The sequence below is a fragment of the Pocillopora verrucosa genome, chromosome 3, assembly GCF_036669915.1.
Source record: "Pocillopora verrucosa isolate sample1 chromosome 3, ASM3666991v2, whole genome shotgun sequence".
Lineage (NCBI taxonomy): Eukaryota > Metazoa > Cnidaria > Anthozoa > Scleractinia > Pocilloporidae > Pocillopora > Pocillopora verrucosa.
In genome coordinates, this window is record NC_089314.1 from 13465334 (window position 1) to 13484029 (window position 18696).

General features: G+C 37.1%; 2 protein-coding genes across 4 annotated transcripts in view; one reads left to right on the plus strand and one right to left on the minus strand.

The window, feature by feature from the left end:
* Positions 1–5392: 5392 nt before the first annotated feature.
* LOC131771963 (glyoxylate reductase/hydroxypyruvate reductase) lies at positions 5393–15826 on the minus strand. Of its 3 annotated transcripts, none has more exons than XM_059087859.2 (14): positions 15787–15826; positions 15535–15648; positions 14341–14471; positions 13761–13833; positions 12949–12994; positions 10374–10444; positions 9745–9833; positions 8929–9009; positions 8408–8440; positions 8136–8207; positions 7844–7907; positions 7532–7589; positions 6729–6801; positions 5393–5965 (listed from the first exon to the last, which is right to left on the minus strand). In XM_059087859.2, the coding sequence occupies exons 2-14, from the start codon at positions 15615–15617 to the stop codon at positions 5847–5849; spliced, it is 993 nt and encodes a 330-aa protein (XP_058943842.2). In that variant the 5' UTR covers positions 15618–15648; positions 15787–15826; the 3' UTR covers positions 5393–5846. The 3 variants fall into 3 exon arrangements, with proteins under 3 accessions (XP_058943842.2, XP_058943841.2, XP_066020469.1); XM_059087858.2 differs by having other exon boundaries at positions 15535–15713; positions 15787–15825; XM_066164372.1 differs by having other exon boundaries at positions 15783–15801.
* Positions 15827–18323: 2497 nt separating this feature from the next.
* The window catches only part of LOC131771961 (gamma-aminobutyric acid type B receptor subunit 2), a 54751-nt gene continuing 54378 nt past the window's right edge, over positions 18324–18696 (plus strand). Inside the window, exon 1 of the mRNA XM_066162991.1 lies at positions 18324–18340. The gene's annotated coding sequence lies outside the window, so the exon portion shown is untranslated. The remainder of the gene's footprint in view (positions 18341–18696) is intronic.

Sequence of the window (18696 nt, forward strand, 5' to 3'; positions counted from 1 at the left end):
CTGTGAAACTGTTTTTTAAGTCTTATTTACAGAGAGATAACAAAGTTAAAAAGAAAATATACAAAAAAGATAAGCTAAGGACTGTTTAATTGCCATTAAATTCCCACTAACGTTTCAATCAAAACTCACAGCAGATTTTTCAAGATTTCGTAGAACCTTTTCCTTGTATCGACATTTTCATCCTTAGTGCTTATCCGAGCTCTGAAATATGTAATTAAATTTTGACCTCGCCACTCCGCTTTCGAAAGCTTTAAATAACTTTTAAAATTTTTCATGTTTGAATTACTGTAAAAATAAAAACTAGATAGTTGACAGCAAAGTTCTGAAGTGTTACGCAAAGCATATCAACACGAGAAAAAGCTGAATGACACGATTTTGAGCGAAATTTCTTACAGTGGGAGTTATCGAAGTGTCGGAGTCTTTCGCTAAGTTTTATAAAACATTTCGATTTGCAAACTATTGAGACCACAGTAAAGTCACCTAAAACAAGTGATTTATTCTAACCTGAAAGTTGTCATAAGAGAAAACATCTACTGTTTTCATAGCACGAACCTCCTGGCGGGCACGTTCTCTAAACTTTACGCTCACATTCCTTTGTTAAAAACGGCCTTTCCTCTAGATTGCTAGTTTCAGCGAGATTATAACCGTGTGGTATTACTATTCTAGCTGAACTCACCGCGGCAGGTTAGAATAAGTTTATAAACTTAACAATAAATGATTTAGTGAATTCGTTTACATTCAAAACGCCGTTTTCCTACCAAAGTGACTTAATTTAGAGATCTTAGTCATATAGTTCATTACAGTTACTGAAAAAAAAGAGGAAAAAAGAGAGATCAAGAACGCTTACTTTTCCCTTGCAATTAAGTCCATAGACTCAAAAGGCACTCACTAAGATAATTACAATTTCCTTAGTTTTTTTAAAAGTATTTTTAGCAGGATTGAAAGGGTGGGGGGGGGGGGGGGGGGGGGGGAGGGTCTTCGTTATTAGAGGCAAATATGACATCATCACTTTCATTCTAAAAAGTTACCCAACACCTTTCATTTCCTCACTTGCAATTGTATACTGTTCTAATACTTTTCCTTATTAATACCACACCCTGAAAAATAGAAAGGAAAAAGGCAGTTTCATTACAGAGCTCCCTTTTCTTTGAATGGACACCACCAAGTGTTTGGCAATACCTTAAAAATCATCTAATCTATGTTTTTTTTACAGGAGAATTCAAGATAGCAGTTTTGATTGAAGCGCTTTACGCTACGAGTTTGCAACTTGAAGCTATACTGCTTGCGTTGTAATGCTTGTTAACAGTGACGCGGCGATATTACATCCCCAGCGGCGCTTTCTTCCTTTCAGCAGACATATGCTTCGCTAATGAACACTTACAACTTCCTGAATCTCTAACTGTGAGGAAAACAAGAGTCAACAGATAACAGAAAATAAATCTTCCATGTTCAAGTCTGTAAATTCTAATGTGCACTGATGGAGTAATCATTTACTAACGAGTTTATATTTGTCTACTCTGTAACAGCTTTATCACAATTTATCTTACACTTGCCTCGATTAATGGCCCATTTATGTCCAATTCACTTCACATGCATCAATGCTCATTGTGAACACCAGCAATATCAGGCACTAGACTGAAACCAAAGTACTTGATAAAGCAATGAACCAAAGTCAGCAAATAACACGTACGTGATACGAGAGCTCGATTCAGAAAATTGGTTCTCTGTCAGCTAACTTCTGCGAAACTGCTTCAGAATTTTTCGAAATTGTAAAGAGTTGATGTTTACGTCTGTTTTCATCTCTGTTTGTTTTTCTGTTCTAATTCAGCCTGACAACTGGCAGACTAGATAGTATCTTAAATGACAGCAAAGAGAAAGAAGAATAAGCTGAATATTTATGCTAAGTTTGAAACATTCATTTTTTTTTTGGAAATGTGTCTTCTTCTTTCACTCCAATTACACATTTGAAAAATGCTCGAGAAAGGGTCGAGAGTTTGTTTATTTGTTTGCTCTACGAGTGTTTTAAGTCTCTAGGAAGTCATTTCACTTCAAACGGAACGCACGGTCAATATTTTCGATGAGTCTCTTTGATTACGAATTGCGCAGAATTCATTCCCTCCGAGAAAACTAAAGCCACAAACTGAAGAAAGCCGAAATTCTTGGCAAGAGCCTAATACTACCCCATTTACGAGGAATCAGAAAAAGTTTCGTCAATTTAATTGAATAAAGTTCCTTTCCGGACTGAAAGTTTCCACGCTCAGTCTCCTTTACACAATTGAGTGATGTCAATCATGAATTTTACCATTGAAAATACAGAATGCAATTTAAACTGATCCGCGAATCAAACTTCACCAAAGTTATCAAGCTGCGAACTCACAAACACGTACAAGAGAGACTTAATCTTCTCCTCTGCATGAACAACTATCAAGTAAAAATACTTAGAGTGAGTGTCGTTTTTCCACGTAAAAAATATTACTTTCAAAAAAATTAGCACAACGTAATAGACGCATTCGTCAGTTTACCATAAACATTCCATTCCGCTTGGTTTAGACCAATATACTCGTTTTTTAACTCTATCGACGCCATGTCAGCTGCCGGGTTAATTTAATGGAAACCCTTGAGGGCATAATCACTGAATAACAGAGGTGGATTATCTCTCAACTTAATTACTACTGAACTGGGTAATGAAGTGAAGAGACCGCGATATTATGACCTGATGGATATTTTGAGACTTAAACAAACCACGACGGATACTGCAACGCAGACGTGGCAAAACAAAAGATCTAATGAAAAGAATGATAGCTCGGCGACGGCATTTTAAAACTTGTACGTTTCTTTACCTTCCTCTGCAAAACAAAAACGTGACATCCCCAGAATTTGCGTCCACATAACAGGAACATAGATTGCAAACTACTTAAGTTTCCCTTTGGAACTCACAGCTACTTACATATGTCATGCTGAAGTTTAGGTGGGCGCCCTTAGAAACGGTAAACACATCCAGCCATTTGCGAAATCCTAACTAAAGATATAAAATCATTTCTCGATCAAAATCTTCCTAAGCGTTGCCGTCCTGATTGCCTAAGGTCCCCATCAACTTCCTCGCGTCTACTATTCCATGCCATCGAAATGTAAGTAATTGCGCCAAGTTTTTGTGCTGACTCTCATATAAACCGTTCGCTCCTCACGTAACTTATGCCTCCTACGTGATTGTATCTACCTGCACTTACCTTACGGTAGCATCTATTTAGGAACTGTAGCCTCTGTTTAGCGTGAAAATATGACTGCTTTGTTTGTGTGATTTTCGTGGCCGGTTCTCCATTTTCGTTGCCAGAGCCGTACGATTTCACTTCAGGAGGGCTCTGGGAACGAGAATTGCGCTCAGACAGCTCGCGAAATACAGAGATGCGCATGCGAGAATCCTACTCTCGTTATCAAAGTCCTTGTTTCTGATCGTCAGTCATAACGCCGTTTTGTAGGAACATGAACTCGTGCGACATTCCTGAATCACTCGCGTCTGCAATTTCCAAAGCCCTTTTCACAATGTGACTGTGAATATATGAAAATCATATATGTGACCTGCGAATTAATGAATGACTATGTGAGTGACCTTCGAAGCAATGAACACTACTCAAGCGTTAGTGAAAAAAAGGCCTGAAAAAATTCGGGCTTGTACGGGAGTTAACCTACGACCCTGCGATACCAGTGTAGTGCTCCACCAACTGAGCTAGCAAGCTTATTGAGAGCTGGTCGTTATGATGGTTCGTAAAAAAAACCCGTGAAGTTTGACTGCGAATATATGAAAATCACATAGTGTGATCATCGTGAACTGCGGTTTAATGAATGAATATGTGAATAATCTTTGCAGAAATTAACACTACTTCAGCAGAGGTGAAAATGAAGCCTGTTACTTCTGTGAACTTTAATTGATTCACCGTATATTATCATTTATCAGATAAACTGCAGTGTTATACAGGGATTTCCGGCCTTGAGAAAAGCCGTAACAACACACGTGAAAATATACGATATTTTTTCACGTGCGTTGATATAGCTAATCAGCTGCTGACACGTCACTCGCCTTTGGCGCCACTCGGTCAGGTTGATGAATGAACAGCAAAGCCTTCACGATTCTCAATACAAGTTGTTTGTCAGAGCTTTCTCGAGTAATGGCGGCGAAAACACTTTAAAAAAATCCGTGTCGCTGATAGACAGTGAGGTTCAAACTTTTCTAGAGGGGGAGGAAAACCACAATACTCAAAAGAAAAACCGAAAGTTACGTATTCAGTGGCTTTGGTGTTGGCATTTCTCTCGGCTGAGAATGAAAATCGACAACTGGAAGATTTGCCACTGACCGATTTTGGCCGTTTACCTGAAAGACTTCTTTTGTCGGTAAGGACAAAGTCAATAAATAAGAATTTTGTAACTTGAAAATTACGATCATTGTTGATTTTGTAATCATGATTCAACGCATTTTTTCATCTTAAGAGCGAGTGCCAACGCACTCTACGATTGTTATTCGGGGATTATCGACTCATTTATTTTCATTCATTAATGAAGTCGGCTTTTCCTCTCAGTAAAGGGCTATTGTGTTTATATGATAAACAAAATAATACATGATTGCTTGTAGATATGGAATTTCTCTTCGAGTGTTCAACTCGACATCTCACTCGTTCGCTGCACTCACTCGTGAGCTATCGAGTTAAACACTCGAAGAGAAATTCCATATTTACGCGCGCCTACCTATTATTCTTTATGTAATAAGCTCAAATATGCACGCATTCTGATTGGTTCTCACTTATGATCTATTGGAGGACAGACGTATAGATGACGTCATCGTTAAAACTTTTTAATTCTTGTGGTAAGAGCAATCAGAATGCGTGCATAACTGAGCTTAGATTCCAAGTTGCCGTGCGTCTGTTCAGTAATAGATCACAGATGACGTCAAAATGTGGTAAGAACAAAAAAGTGGCACACGAGGCTCAGCCGAGTGTGTCACTGATGTTCTTACCACATTTTGACGTCCTCTGTGATCTATTACTGATTATATACCATCCACACCAAAAAAAAATTGTTCGTGACCGTAATAAGTTGGAGTCATTCATTATAAGTAGCTGGAGACATACCGTCATTATTTTCGAAATATAGTTATTTCCCACTCTTTTCATCAGGCCTGCATTCTCCATTTATCTAAGCTTCTGAAACAAACTGGTTGGGGACCAACAAACAAAATAGCAGGCAAGCTCTGGGACGATTTCTCTCGCCCATAGTCCACGTCCGGTTTGAGTTTGTCACTAAGTTTTACCCTACTCAGGAAGCGGAAATTTTTTTGTGGTTACTCAAACATATCAATTTCATTTGGCCAGAAGGAAACAGAAAAGACGGCTTAACACATGAATACAAATAAAATTAAAGTCACTTGTATTTATCCACAGTTACTTCATGACTTATCCATTTACTTTTAATAGCAGATAAATATAGTTTGCACTAAATGTAAATTTCTCTGTAGCATTTCATTAAAGAATCATGTCGTTTGTACCATCAAATTCCACAAAATTTCGCTCACAAGACCTCTGCTATTACGTTCTCTGGATGTAACACCCTAGCCGGCTCAGAGGAAATCTTGTAAAGGTTCATGGGTATGCGATTCGTTAAGCTTAATTTCCTGTATTACTCACACCAGTCCCTATATAAACGTTCCTCAATTGCGTTGCATTTGCCTGGGAATACACGTAAGAAAAATATTTTGTCTCTAGCCGAATTACATTCCACGACCCCACAACACTCCGTACAATACCCTGAAGAGGGATTGGATGAAGATGGAATTGGGTGGAAGCTAATTAAAAGGCTTCTTATTTAGCTTGAGCGGGTAAACTTTCTCCTGCAAGTCCGGCCAAGAGATTTCTCGCGGCTAAGGTTGCCATAGCTTCTCTAGTGGATTCCTCTGCACTGCCAATATGAGGAAGTATAACTGAAACGAGGAAAATAAGGCACAAAATGACTTTTTTGCTTACATTTTCAATTCCCCCATTGTATGTCATGTTTGTCAGGCATGTGCGAAGGAATCAATTTGGGCCACCCGCACGCCAATTCCCCGCGCAAAATTTCGAAGGATAACAGAAGAAACAACATGTTTCCCGCACAATAAGCGAAAGAAAATTGAAACCTTCATAGAAATCTGTAAAACGAAACAAAAGAATGGAAAAGAAAAGCTCCCTTCTTTACGAACACAAAGCTTACTTAAGAACGGGTATCTTGTTGATTACCCATTCTGTTTGAGCTTTACCGAGAGTTACATTCTTCAAAAACACCGTGACTTACTGGCATGTGTGGTTGGTGTAACTCGTGTGAGGCAACTTGGCTCTGACAGCATGAAAGCATGCCCCATATTCACTACAACGTTCGCAAATGCGCAAAAGTTTAAGCGCTGTGTTGAAGGGCTTACCATTAGCTTTTTCAGTCTCCAAATGGAGACCAAAATTGAGAAAAATGCGTCGTAGGAAAAATAATAAAGTGAGAACAGAGAACGTGGTCCCATTTTAAATTTCTAGTAAATGTAACTTATATCATCATAGATCGGACAATCTCTTTTCTTTTTCTAACTCCCCAAATGCTGAAAAAAAAAAAAAAAAAAAAAAAAACAGCTGACAAGATACAACTTCAGTAATTGCGTGTCTTGCTTTTGTTACATCTCTCAATGCCTACATGTTTTAAAATACAAATTTTTTTCTTACCGCAGTTGCTTAGAGACAAAAGCGGGTGATCTGTTGGAAGAGGTTCAGGAACTGTAACATCCAGTCCAGCACCCTACAAAGAACAACAACAAAATCAATAACAAAGGCGTAAATATATAACGAGCTTTCCTTCGACAAGTTCTTTTCCCCTATAACTGATGTACTACTTCCCGCTGAAGAGGAACTTTTTAACAAAAAAACTTGCTATTAAAATGCGGTTTAAGACATGGCACATTTTGCCGTCTATTCAGAAATGCAAGTACAGTTTAAATTTTATTTAACATTAGAAGAATATGCCCATTCTTCTATAAGACTAACGATGAACCCGCGCAGCATGGATTCGCTCGGCGACTTATCTATGAAAAATTTAAAATTTAATTTATACGAAAAAAGCGCAAAGGAATTAAGGACAGACTAAAATGCTTTGAGTGTACTTCAAAAGCAGAGAAACGCACGGCGGAAACGAGGATAGCCAATTCCAGACATACTTTGATTTCTCAAGGCAATCGTCTCATTCAAATCATAGCAGTACTGTTGTGTGGAAATGATATACTAGAGATGTATTCGTACATCGAGCACGACATAACTGTGTACTCTCCCGCCCCCCTCCCATAGTTTTTCATGATATGGCCTGAAAATCCATCGCTACTAATCTAAATTCCTGATTGGAAGGATTGAGAGAGCAGTCTTGCCTAGGAAGAACAATGTCCCAGTCAGAGCTCAGACCCAAACCTCTCGATGCACAATTCAGCGCGCTAATTCCTAGGTCACCGAGTCTCCTGACTAAACAGATGTTTACTCACCCATATTTGTCCACTCTTAAGTGCTTCATACAAGTCCTCCTGGTTTACCACTCCTCCTCTTAATAAAGATAAAGAAATTTGCAAATAAACGATCTCAACAAGTCAATCAAGTTATTTGAACACAATTTCAAACAAATATGGTAAGAACATCAGTGACACATTCGGCTGTGCTTTATCTGTGTTCTATAACTCAACAGAGTCTACAGACGTATGTAATAACATTTGTGAAAAAGACATCGTCCACAGATACTGACAGCTCTTACAACAGAAAGACAAAGCTCCAATGATCAAAACACTCCCTTTTCACCTTACCTGCTGGTATTGATAAACACTGCACTTCTTTTCATCTTGGAAAAGACATTCTTATTGAACATTCCTACAAAAAATGGTTTTTTTCGGCATCTTTGAGAACATCTCTACCTTACGAACTCTAATCTATTGAATGAGACCAACTTCTCAGAACAAACTTTGTAAGTAATATATGGTAGACAGCCACGAGAATTGGAGTAAAACGGTTGACAAATTTCTCTTTTTCTGATTCCTCTGTGATTATTATAGTTTTGGTTTCATATCGACAGCCAAAAAAGGTGCCATTCATTTTTACCTGCTGTTTCATCTGTCAGAGCTGTGTGTGCACTCACAAAGTCGGATTCTTTCAACAGGGTGTCCATGTCAACTGAAATACGAGGATATTACATTCGCGTAAGGCAGACTTTTTTCATAACCGAAAAATAACCCTAACTGCAATTAACCTGTTGAGATTAATTAATGATTTGCTATCTTATCCACCAGAAAATTTATAATTCATCCCAAACAATAACAAACCTACTTGTAGTAAGCAGACATCATTACACTTAATGAAAAGTAAAATCGTACCGTGCTCTGCCTTTGGTGAAACCAATTTTTCCACTGAAATCAAAAGATTTGTTTTAGCTACAGATTGTCTCCAACTGTACATGTACACACTGCAGTATTTCACTCAACTGTATCTGAAACCCATTACATTAAGCATGGAACAAAAGTTGATATTTAATGCAATCACCCAAATTAATTTTATGTTTTCAGGGGGCGGAGACAGGGGGCTCCCAGCCTCCTGCCTCCCGTACGTTTGTGCCCCTCTGTCTCACGATACCCACCCTTCATGGTATCAGTCCTGCAATACTTCTGCTTGTAAGGATATGCCACACTAAGCATTTTTCAAAACCAAAACAAAAAAATATAGTCAAATGCCTTTTAAAAAACAAATGTCATACATCACCCCTATAACTTCCAATAACAGCCACGTTTCAACAATACCCTTTTTCTCTGTCCTCAGGGTGGCTGTTATGGAAAGTTCCACAGCTGTAAAGCTACGTTCATGTAAGGAAACGAACGTTAATATATGGTTAAAGTCTTACCACTTTCGGGCTTCTTGTTGACATCACAATAAAGAAATCTAGAGACACCAAATGGAGCTAGTCTTTGTGCCACAGCAATGCCTGCAATTGAGGAGAACACACTGGGATGTGGCTAATCTGAACAATGAATGGCAAAACATGGCTCTTATGCAGAGATATTAATTGAAAGATAACTGAACTATCTACTCAAATAATCATATATTATCAGTTCATTTAAAAGGTACAGTAGTTTGACGCAAGATTTCCGTTTTTTCTCTGAGATCAGATCAGTAACTTTCCTTTAGAACAGTACTTCATGTCAGTGGTGGATACAGGATTTTTTGATCGAGGAAGGTAGTCAAAACTGTAATTTGACAGAAATTACTGAGTTTTTCTCTACACTAGAGCATGTAATAAGCTAAGAAATATTTCAAGACAGTTAAACTTCAGATATCCAAAGTTGAGTACATGTACTGGCATGCTCTATACAATCCAATGGTTGGAAGAATTTTTGTTTCAAATAAGTGGTAAATATACCCATCTGTTCGACAGGAGTCCAGACCCCCCGAATCCTTCCCTTGAATGTGACTGTTATCCACTCAGTTGATCTCCCTTAAGAGTAATCCTCCCTTCGAGCTTTCAGACAATTTCTTTTGAATTAGTTTGGAGAATTAAGTCTTATATTAAGAGAACTCCATCAAGCTGACAAGTTTGTAGCCATTGTTTGGATAGTTTTATGTAACTCAAGCAATTTCAAAAGTTAAATGGTTAGGACCCTTGTTACTCAGATAGCAATAAAAGTGTAATAAAATAGTATTTGTGTTCTCTGCTACTAACCTATTCTTCCAAATCCAACAATGCCAACAGTACTGCTTGTTAGTGTTGGTCCACACATCCAAAGAGGTTTCCATGTTCCCCACCCTCCACTAGAAAATGTCACAATGAAATAATTTTGATTGCTATTTGTTAGCAGATTTGAAAGGTACTTCAAGCAGGTCAGTAGGTACCCTGTGAGTAGGAATTCTGTAAGTGGGATCCCTGTTAGAAGGATTCCTTGAAGGTCAGTGTAATTTGAAGGGAAGAAGTATTTTAGTTTCCAAGCTTATGCAACAATTGTGGAGAAAAACTAGAGATTGAAAGGGTTAAAGACTAATAATTTTTTAATAAATTTTTTTCTGATCATATGTTGTACCTTAGGGTGCAGGGTAATGTAAACCGGGACAAGAATTGTTTTTTTCAATCAGCCTAAACCAAACTTTCACCAATAGCCTTAACTTCTTATAACAGTTGCTATACATAGGCCTGGTTTTTCTCACTTGCATCTAAACATGTATCAAACAAAGGACTATTCAAGGAAGATACCTCTGTGTGGTGTACTTATACATCTTTATTGGCATTAAAATGGCTTAAGATTGCAAATAAATCAATTAAAGGAATGGCCTGGAAAAAATACTTCAGGAACTTACTTTTTCACCTCTCCTGCAGCCTCAATTAGTCTTCTTTGTGTTGCCAGAAGTAATGCTACAGTCAGGGTGGCCTTCAAAAAGAAATTATGGCATAATGAAGGTAAATAATGACTGAAGAAAGATGTCACTTATTATGTTACAAGAGCTAAATAAACAACAAATGAGTGCTACAAGGGCATTGAGCCCCAGACTATCAGATTTTGCACTCCAGTACTCTATTTTCTCTTGGTTGCAAAACTTTGAGCAGTAATCCCAATAAGCACCCCTCCTTCTGGGCAGAATATAAAATAGGTGCCTGGGTGCTTGTACAAGGAAATATGGAACAGCTCAAAGTTACTTGGCCCTAAATTTTGAATAAAAGTAGTACTTTGTATTTGTTTTATTTATTTAAAATGGCAATTCAAAAAGTGATTAAGACAATTCAAAAGTTGTGTATAATCAATCTTTAAATATTGTTTTGTTTCTTTGTGGCCTTTTTCAATTGTTAAAAGAGGATGACTAATTCTCATATGGCAATAAGAAATATTTTTATCTTCCTTTTTTCAATGTTTGGTTCAGTTTTTCTTTTGAACTTACTATGAGGTTCTTTTTTTGGCCCTAAACCTATTGTCACCTGTGTTGTTTACACCAAGTTTACATATCAGACCTCTACATTCATTCTTCAATAGTTAACAAGGTTAAGGCTAAGTTCATGCTTCACCCCATAAACCTATCTTTAAGTATCTTCTGATTTTCTTAATAAAATTTTGAAGGATCTACGACATTTTTGCCAAGAACTTTAGGATCTTCAAAATGTTTGACATGCCCTCTAAAGTTTAACAAGATCATCAAGGATCTTGGCAGGAATATGAACAATCCTTGAAGATCTTGGCAAGATAATGAGAGGTCCTTGAAGATCTTAACAAGAATTTGAAAGATACTCAAATACTTTTCAAAGATCTTTTAAGGATCTTCAAAATTCTTCTCAAGATCTTTGAAGATCCAGGCAACATCTTCAAGGATCCTGACAAGAAAATGAAATGAGTTCTTGAAGATCTTGGCAAGAAAATGAAAGTTCCTTGAAGATCTTGGCAAGAAAATGAGAGGTCCTTGAAGATCTTGGCAAGAATTTGAAAGATCCTCAAACACTTTCAAAGATCTTTTAAGGATCTTCAAAATTCTTGTCAAGATCTTTGAAGATCCAGTCAAGATCTTTAAGGCTCTTGGCAGGAAATGAAAGATCCTCAAAGAATCTATCAAGAATATTGAGGATTCTCAGAGAATTTTCAAAGATCTTTCAAGGATCTTTGAAATTCTTGGCATGATCTCTGGATAAAATGAAAGATTCTTGAAGATCTTGGCAAGAAAATGAAAGATCCTTGAAGATCTTGGCAAGAATTTGAAAGATCCTCAAACACTTTCAAAGATCTTTTAAGGATCTTCAAAATTCTTGTCAAGATCTTTGAAGATCCAGTCAAGATCTTTAAGGCTCTTGGTAGGAAATGAAAGATCCTCAAAGAATCTATCAAGAATTTTGAGGATTCTCAGAGAATTTTCAAAGATCTTTCAAGGATCTTTGAAATTCTTGGCATGATCTCTGGATAAAATGAAAGATCCTTGAAGATCTTGGCAAGAAAATGAAAGATCCTCGAAGATCTTGGCAAGAATTTGAAGGATCCTCAAATAATTTTCAAAGATCACTTGAGGATTTTCAAAGTTCTTGTCAAGATCTTTGAAGATCCAGTCAAGATCTTTAAGGCTCTTGGCAGGAAATGAAAGATCCTCAAAGATCTTATCAAGAATTTTGAGGATTCTCAGAGAATTTTTAAAGATCTTTCAAGGATCTTTGAAATTCTTGGCATGATCTCTGAATAAAATGAAAGATCCTTGAAGATCTTGGCAAGAATTTGGAAGATCCTCAAATAATTTTCAAAGATCATTTGAGGATTTTCAAAGTTCTTATCAAGATCTTCAAGGATCTTTCACCCTAAGGATCTTGGTAGGATCTTGGCATGATCTCTGAATAAAATGAAAGATCCTTGAAGATCTTGGCAAGAATTTAGAAGATCCTCAAATAATTTTCAAAGATCATTTGAGGATTTTCAAAGTTCTTGTCAAGATCTTCAAGGATCTTTCACCCTAAGGATCTTGGTAGGATCTTCAGAGATCATGCCAAGAACTTCAAAGATCCTTGAAAGATCTTTAAAAATTCTCTAAGAATCCTCAAAATTCTAGATAAGATCTTTGAGGATCTTTCATTTCCTGCCAAGAGCCTTAGGATCCTTCAAATATTTTCACCAGGTGTAATCACAACTGGATGGATATACAGTACAGCTTAGAGGTAGATGACCAAAGCAAACCCAAAAATTTTAACATGTCTTTTGTGTCCTCCATAAAAAAAGGCAAAAAAAAAAGTCTTGAGGATGTTTTTGCTTTTGTCATTCAACTCACTCAGCTTGCTTTGTTCTGCATTGTTTCAGAAAACAAAAGCTTCTGTCAGCTCTACCCTGACATTTACATTGTCTCATGTAATGTTGAAATGGCCCTGAAGGAGAAATTACACTTCATCTATTTTAACCATTGACTAAATACTTACAGTAGCATCTGTTAGTACACCTGGAGTGTGGCCAACAGCAATACCCCTGAAAATAAAATGTTACCAATTAGATTGGGAAAATTATATTTATTTTGGTTTCTTTATAAAGTATCTAAGCACATTTCAATTGAGTGTGGTAAAATCAAAACTAAAGCTATCACAAGGGCCAATGAGAACAAAGGAAACATAACAAGAGCCAATAAGAACATGGGAAACATCCTAAGGACCCAATGAGAACAAACAAAAACATTATAAGGAGCCAATGAGAACAAAGGAAACATCCTAGGTAGCAAATGAGAAAGCAAACTGCTTGAAGTGCAAGAAAATGCAAGTTGCTTCTATCAAATTTATGTTATGTAGCAACCTCACAACATAAGATCACTGCAAAAAATCAAAATGTTTCATTTTGTTTCAAAACACCTTTCTCTATTTCTTTACCGAGCTAAAAACTTCCCATCTTTCTTATTCTATTTACAAACATGACACTGTCAACATTGCTGATCCTCGCAGCATGCAGGACGTCTCACTCACCATAGAGTTTCTGTGGCTCAGTGGTAGAGCATCAGAGCACGCAATCTGAAGGTCTGAGGTTTGATTCCTCATTGTGAATTTAGTCCTGCTCTCATGACATAACGATAAAACATCTTTCCCCAATATTTTTCTTATCACTGTGGCAACTAAAATAATTCATTTTCAAGCACTGAATAGATTCTCCTCAGAGAAAGCCTTGTTTCCTGTGAGAATGAAGTACATTGTCCATTATGCAAAACCATCATGGTGTTGAACCTACTCTCTTAACCTGGAATCCTCACCTCTTCGTTGTTTCTGGTAAACTGATGTGATCATAACCCACTGACATGGTGCTCACAACTTTCAGCTGAGGTCCTACATTGGATAACAGAGACAAGTACATCTTTCTCACTACTTTTTCAGTTTTCTGTTCAGCAGAATTAACCAACAAGGAAGGAAGAGGAATGTTTTATATATTTTCAATCCATGGGTAAAGCAAAGGGGGTAGAGCAGAGGGGAGCTACAGCTAAAAAGTCTTTCACAAGGTACTGTCAATGTAATGTGAGATTCTTTCTGTAAGAACTTATAGATTAATGTCAATATCTAAGTAGCTGCCCAACTACTTCTCCCCTAACCCAACAGAAACCTTGACTTGTTATCAGTTAACTGTTTTTGGGCAAAGGGTGGATGCAAAGTTGCTTTTTTTTTGGGGGGGGGGGGGGGAATGGGCCAAAAGCAGTTTCACAAATCCACAAAAGCTATTAACAGAATGTGTGCATAATTATTTATACTAAAGAGCACTTCTAACTAATCTAATTAATTCATGGTTAAATATCCCCACACTACAATTTTTATTTTCATTTCTTGCATTCGTTAACCCACCAGCAGTATCTAGCAACTCAGAATCTATTTTTTCCGTAAGAAGGCAGTAAAGTCCATCAAGACCAGCTACTCGCTTCAGGAGTTCATCTCTTGGAATTGGATCTTCTGAGTCCCAATAGTCCAGATCACAGCTGCACACAAGACAAGAAGATTTTTAATGTAACATACAGCAAATCCCCTAACCCTTAAATCCCAAAAGTTATTAATATATAACTCCTGATAACATTCATACATTATCCAGCAATTTAGTCACAAGAATACTCAAACTCATCAGGTTTGAATTGGTTAACTAGATCTAAAACCAAATTCTTGTAACTAATTTATAAAGAAATGTGTAGAGCTGGAAGGGAGAATTAACAAACAGATCTTGGGAGTTTCAGACTTAAGCTTTACTTTAGAATGTTTTATGTGTATTAAGAGTGTATATAAGAGTATGAGAGGAGAAACACTCCAAGTACTAAACTTAAGTTAGAATGAATCATTGCAATAAATTATGTTAATTAGTAATTGCTATGTACTGTTTCTTGTCTTTGTTGCATTTTGTTTCACATCATCTTCACGTGATACACATATTAAAAGGCCATATTGGTTCCTTGGCAAAATTAAGATAACTTTTAGTTAGTCCTGAGGAACTATTGTTAGCTCCAAATCAAAATTTTTTCTTCCTACAGCAAAGCAATTCTTTACAAACTAGCCCTAAGAATTAAATGTTTTATAACGATAAAAATATGCTGATGTGCTTAATTCTGATCTTATTCCCTGTTTTTTTTTTTTTATCATGTGTAGATAATTCCAAAGAATAACGTGTTAATCTCTTCCATGAGCATAAGAATTTAAGGCGATGACGCATAAAATTACGAACTTGTGGCCCAGGGCACAATTTATCAGAATTTAATTGTCCGTTGACGACGAAACCTCTGTCGTTAAGTCTTCGCACTTGAAACAAGACAACAATAACTGACTAATATTTCCCCAGAAATAGTAAACACATTACTTTTAAGAGCAAATTAATTCCATATTAATAGCAGAGTAAACAAACAATGACAACTAAAATACTACAATTCTATTTCCTGTTGTCTAAAATTCTGTACACGTGTACAAGTTCTAAAGTCAAATTTTGTATGTGTGAAATCGTATTTAAATGATTTTGTCGGAGAAATCGCTATTCTAGACAAGTTATAAGATGATATTTACCTCTGAGATGACTTGATAATTTCAATAGCAGCTTGAGGTACGTTACGTGTAACTAGAACCTTTTGTTTTTGTCTGTTTGACATGTTTCGCGCGAAGATCGGTCCTAAAACTTGTCTGCCAACAAAACCACGACACAGCCGAAGAAAAGGCGCGTAAGACATAGCAAAGAAAACACAGAACTGAAACGGAACAAGTACACGAAACCTCAACCACAAAACGGGACGCGATCAAACGTGAAAACACCTTACCCACCCGAAGAACGATGATCTGATGTTTGTAAGACACAGTATTTCTCAGGCGTTCCTTGCACAGGCAGAGTGCAATTTCGTAAAGTACTGGTAACTAGTAGATTTCCACCCGGTAGCAGTTTGTGTGGTGCGGATATGTTTATTAATACCTCTTGCATTATAAATAACTGAATTACAGGTCTGGCTAACAAAGAATAATGAACCAAGAACAAAAAATATATAGCTAAGGAAAAATTGATTGTATCGGCAACCAACAAGCATATCATGGCAAAATAATGGCGAAACTAGTCATATCCAATGCATAAGGCGTATTTGTTTGAGATAAAGTTCTTAAACCTGTTGGTCGAAGTGCCACGGATATTTGAATTTCTTTCTCTTGGTCTTAATGCGTAACTATATTGAGTATCTACTATGCGACTACATGCACGCCATGATCCTTCTGTCTTTAAGTGATTGTAAATTACTCACTGTCAGGGCTTCAGTGTATGATAACATAGGAAGATTAATTTGAAGGGCGCGCCTTTGCACTTCTTCGATGGCATCTGACAAATAAAGCGGCAAGTTTGAAAACACAACGCACGCATTTTCTAAGAATGATCTCACAAGAGATTTGTGGACCAGAATTATATCTGAAGCTGGAACACCGCAGCGTCTAAGCGACCTGAGCGCGAACAGCCTTCGGTTGGCTCTCTTCACCATTAAGTCACAGCGTACCGCTTAAGTCAGATCTTCAGCTATGTAAACTCCGAGCAGCTTGAAGGAACTGACATGCTCTAACAGGACGCCGCCCGTGGCAACTGGCGGACGCTGGTAGCTATTAAAGTGGAGAAAGTCAACCATCATCATTTCGCAACACAACAAATTCACTTCCATAACAAATAATCCATCTATTCAGGAAGAAGGTAAGAAAGTTCATGATGCAGAACAATGAAGAGCTGGCCACAGGTAGCTTAGCCCTAAGTAAGGCTGAGGAATAACATGGGAACAAGGACCGAAATACAAAAACACCTTTTAGCGACATGCACGTCAGTCTTCTAAAAAATAATGCGAGTTGCCCACACAATTGACGTGGGTGTCCCAGAGACAGTCCTTTTGGACGATGAGAAGCATACTTTTTTGTGACTGGGAGTTCTATACTTATATCATTTCTTCGCTATTAGGTGCCGCAAAGGCAAAAAATTTCAATGTGTTCTTTCCGGAGGTTGTCAATATAAAATGGATGTTGTCGTCACTTTGTCCGTTAAGCATTGTGGTGCATTTTGCGAACTAAAATGGATATTTTTGGAGCTAACTGTAATAGCCCGATGAAATAAACCAAAGAAAAGCGAGATTGAAACAATCGTACGATAAAAGCAGCTGATAAACAAATAAGAAATAGTTAAGCTCGGACTTCTCTTTCATGTCTGTTAGCGAATGAAAAATAAAAGCCAGCTGACTCGTAAAAGTTTGCGTGCTAATTCAAACTGTTTTGTTTTCTATTTTTTCAGTTCATATTTTCCAATTCTGCCCTTCAAAGTGATGATAATAGTAATGCAGTATATGTCAGTTCTTAGACATAAATGTATTTTGCGCCATAAAAATATTTATGCCGGCGGAAATAAATTGTATTTCTTTTATTCCTACTTATTCCTCTCTAGCAAGCGTTTGGTCAAATTAGTTGTCGATTCTACTGGTCACATGATGATTTAACGTTAAATGAAGACATTTATCCTTCAGTTACATAAAAATTTCTTCCATCTGAATAGTATATCATTATAACGATGAAAATTGCACTCCCCTTTCTGTCAAATTTGTCGCGAAACTGAAGAATATTACTCATCATTATCTTCAAAAAAAAAAAAAAATTCAAAACACCATAATAAATTATTTCAAGTTTGACCATAATGGAGCCCGGTTTAATTTTTCTTCGAAAAAAAGCGAAAATTCGGGAAAACTTTACTTTCAATTTTTTTTCTCATTAATAATGTTTCCTCTGAAATCTGCTTCCTTTTGCCGTCATGTAGGGTTAAAAGACCCTGTGGGAAGCCTCGGTGCATTGAATTCGACCAAACAGAATTGCTAAAAGACAACGTGAGAAAATCGTCCATGCAGCGAGAGCAGGTCATGCTTTATTTTCCATGCAGTGTATTTGCTGAACTTTCTTTGCAGTTGTCGAGCGGTGCGTTCTTTCAATGAGCTTTTTTTTTTCTCTGTCAAACTATCAGCCTATTATTGTATACTTTATTCCAATCCATTACTTTAGTCAGCTTGCAACAGTCTTTCAATAATAGATGCTTGGTTTTTTCGCAAACGTGCGGCAGACGTATATTATAAGTCTGCGTGAGGGCAGACACGAGACCGTTCCTAAAAACACCAATCTTCCTTGTAACTAAAACAGAACTACAGGAGATTACAAGCTGCAATTTAATGCTAGTTTTGTTATTTTGCCAACACAGTTACATCTCACCCAGATGCTCTTTATACCTAACGTATATTAGATTACATGCTGGCCCCGCGAACCGCCCACTGCAGTGGAAATTTTCGGAATGTGTTGAACCGCATTACTGTGCGATCTACAGGTAAGAAATTTATCTTCAAACGAGTTCGAAAGTCGTTGCGTTGAAGAAAAGAAACACGAAAACTGCGGTTTCATTGGACACTCGGCTCTTCTTTCGTGGAAGTGTTTCTGCGGAAATAGAGTCATTTGGAGTTAAGTTCTAAATTTTCACGAGAGCATATTTCAAGTTCATCATTTCTTTCGGCTTTCGATCTATATAAAGTCGAACCTAGATTATCCGGATTTTTCTATCATGTAGAAATATTTACGCTTCCTTGTTTTATAAATTGTGTTGTTAAAAAAATTGGGTTTTTAGCACAAGCTATATTTTTAATTAATAGTAATAAGCAGACTTGAAGCCAGCGAGCGTAAGAAAAA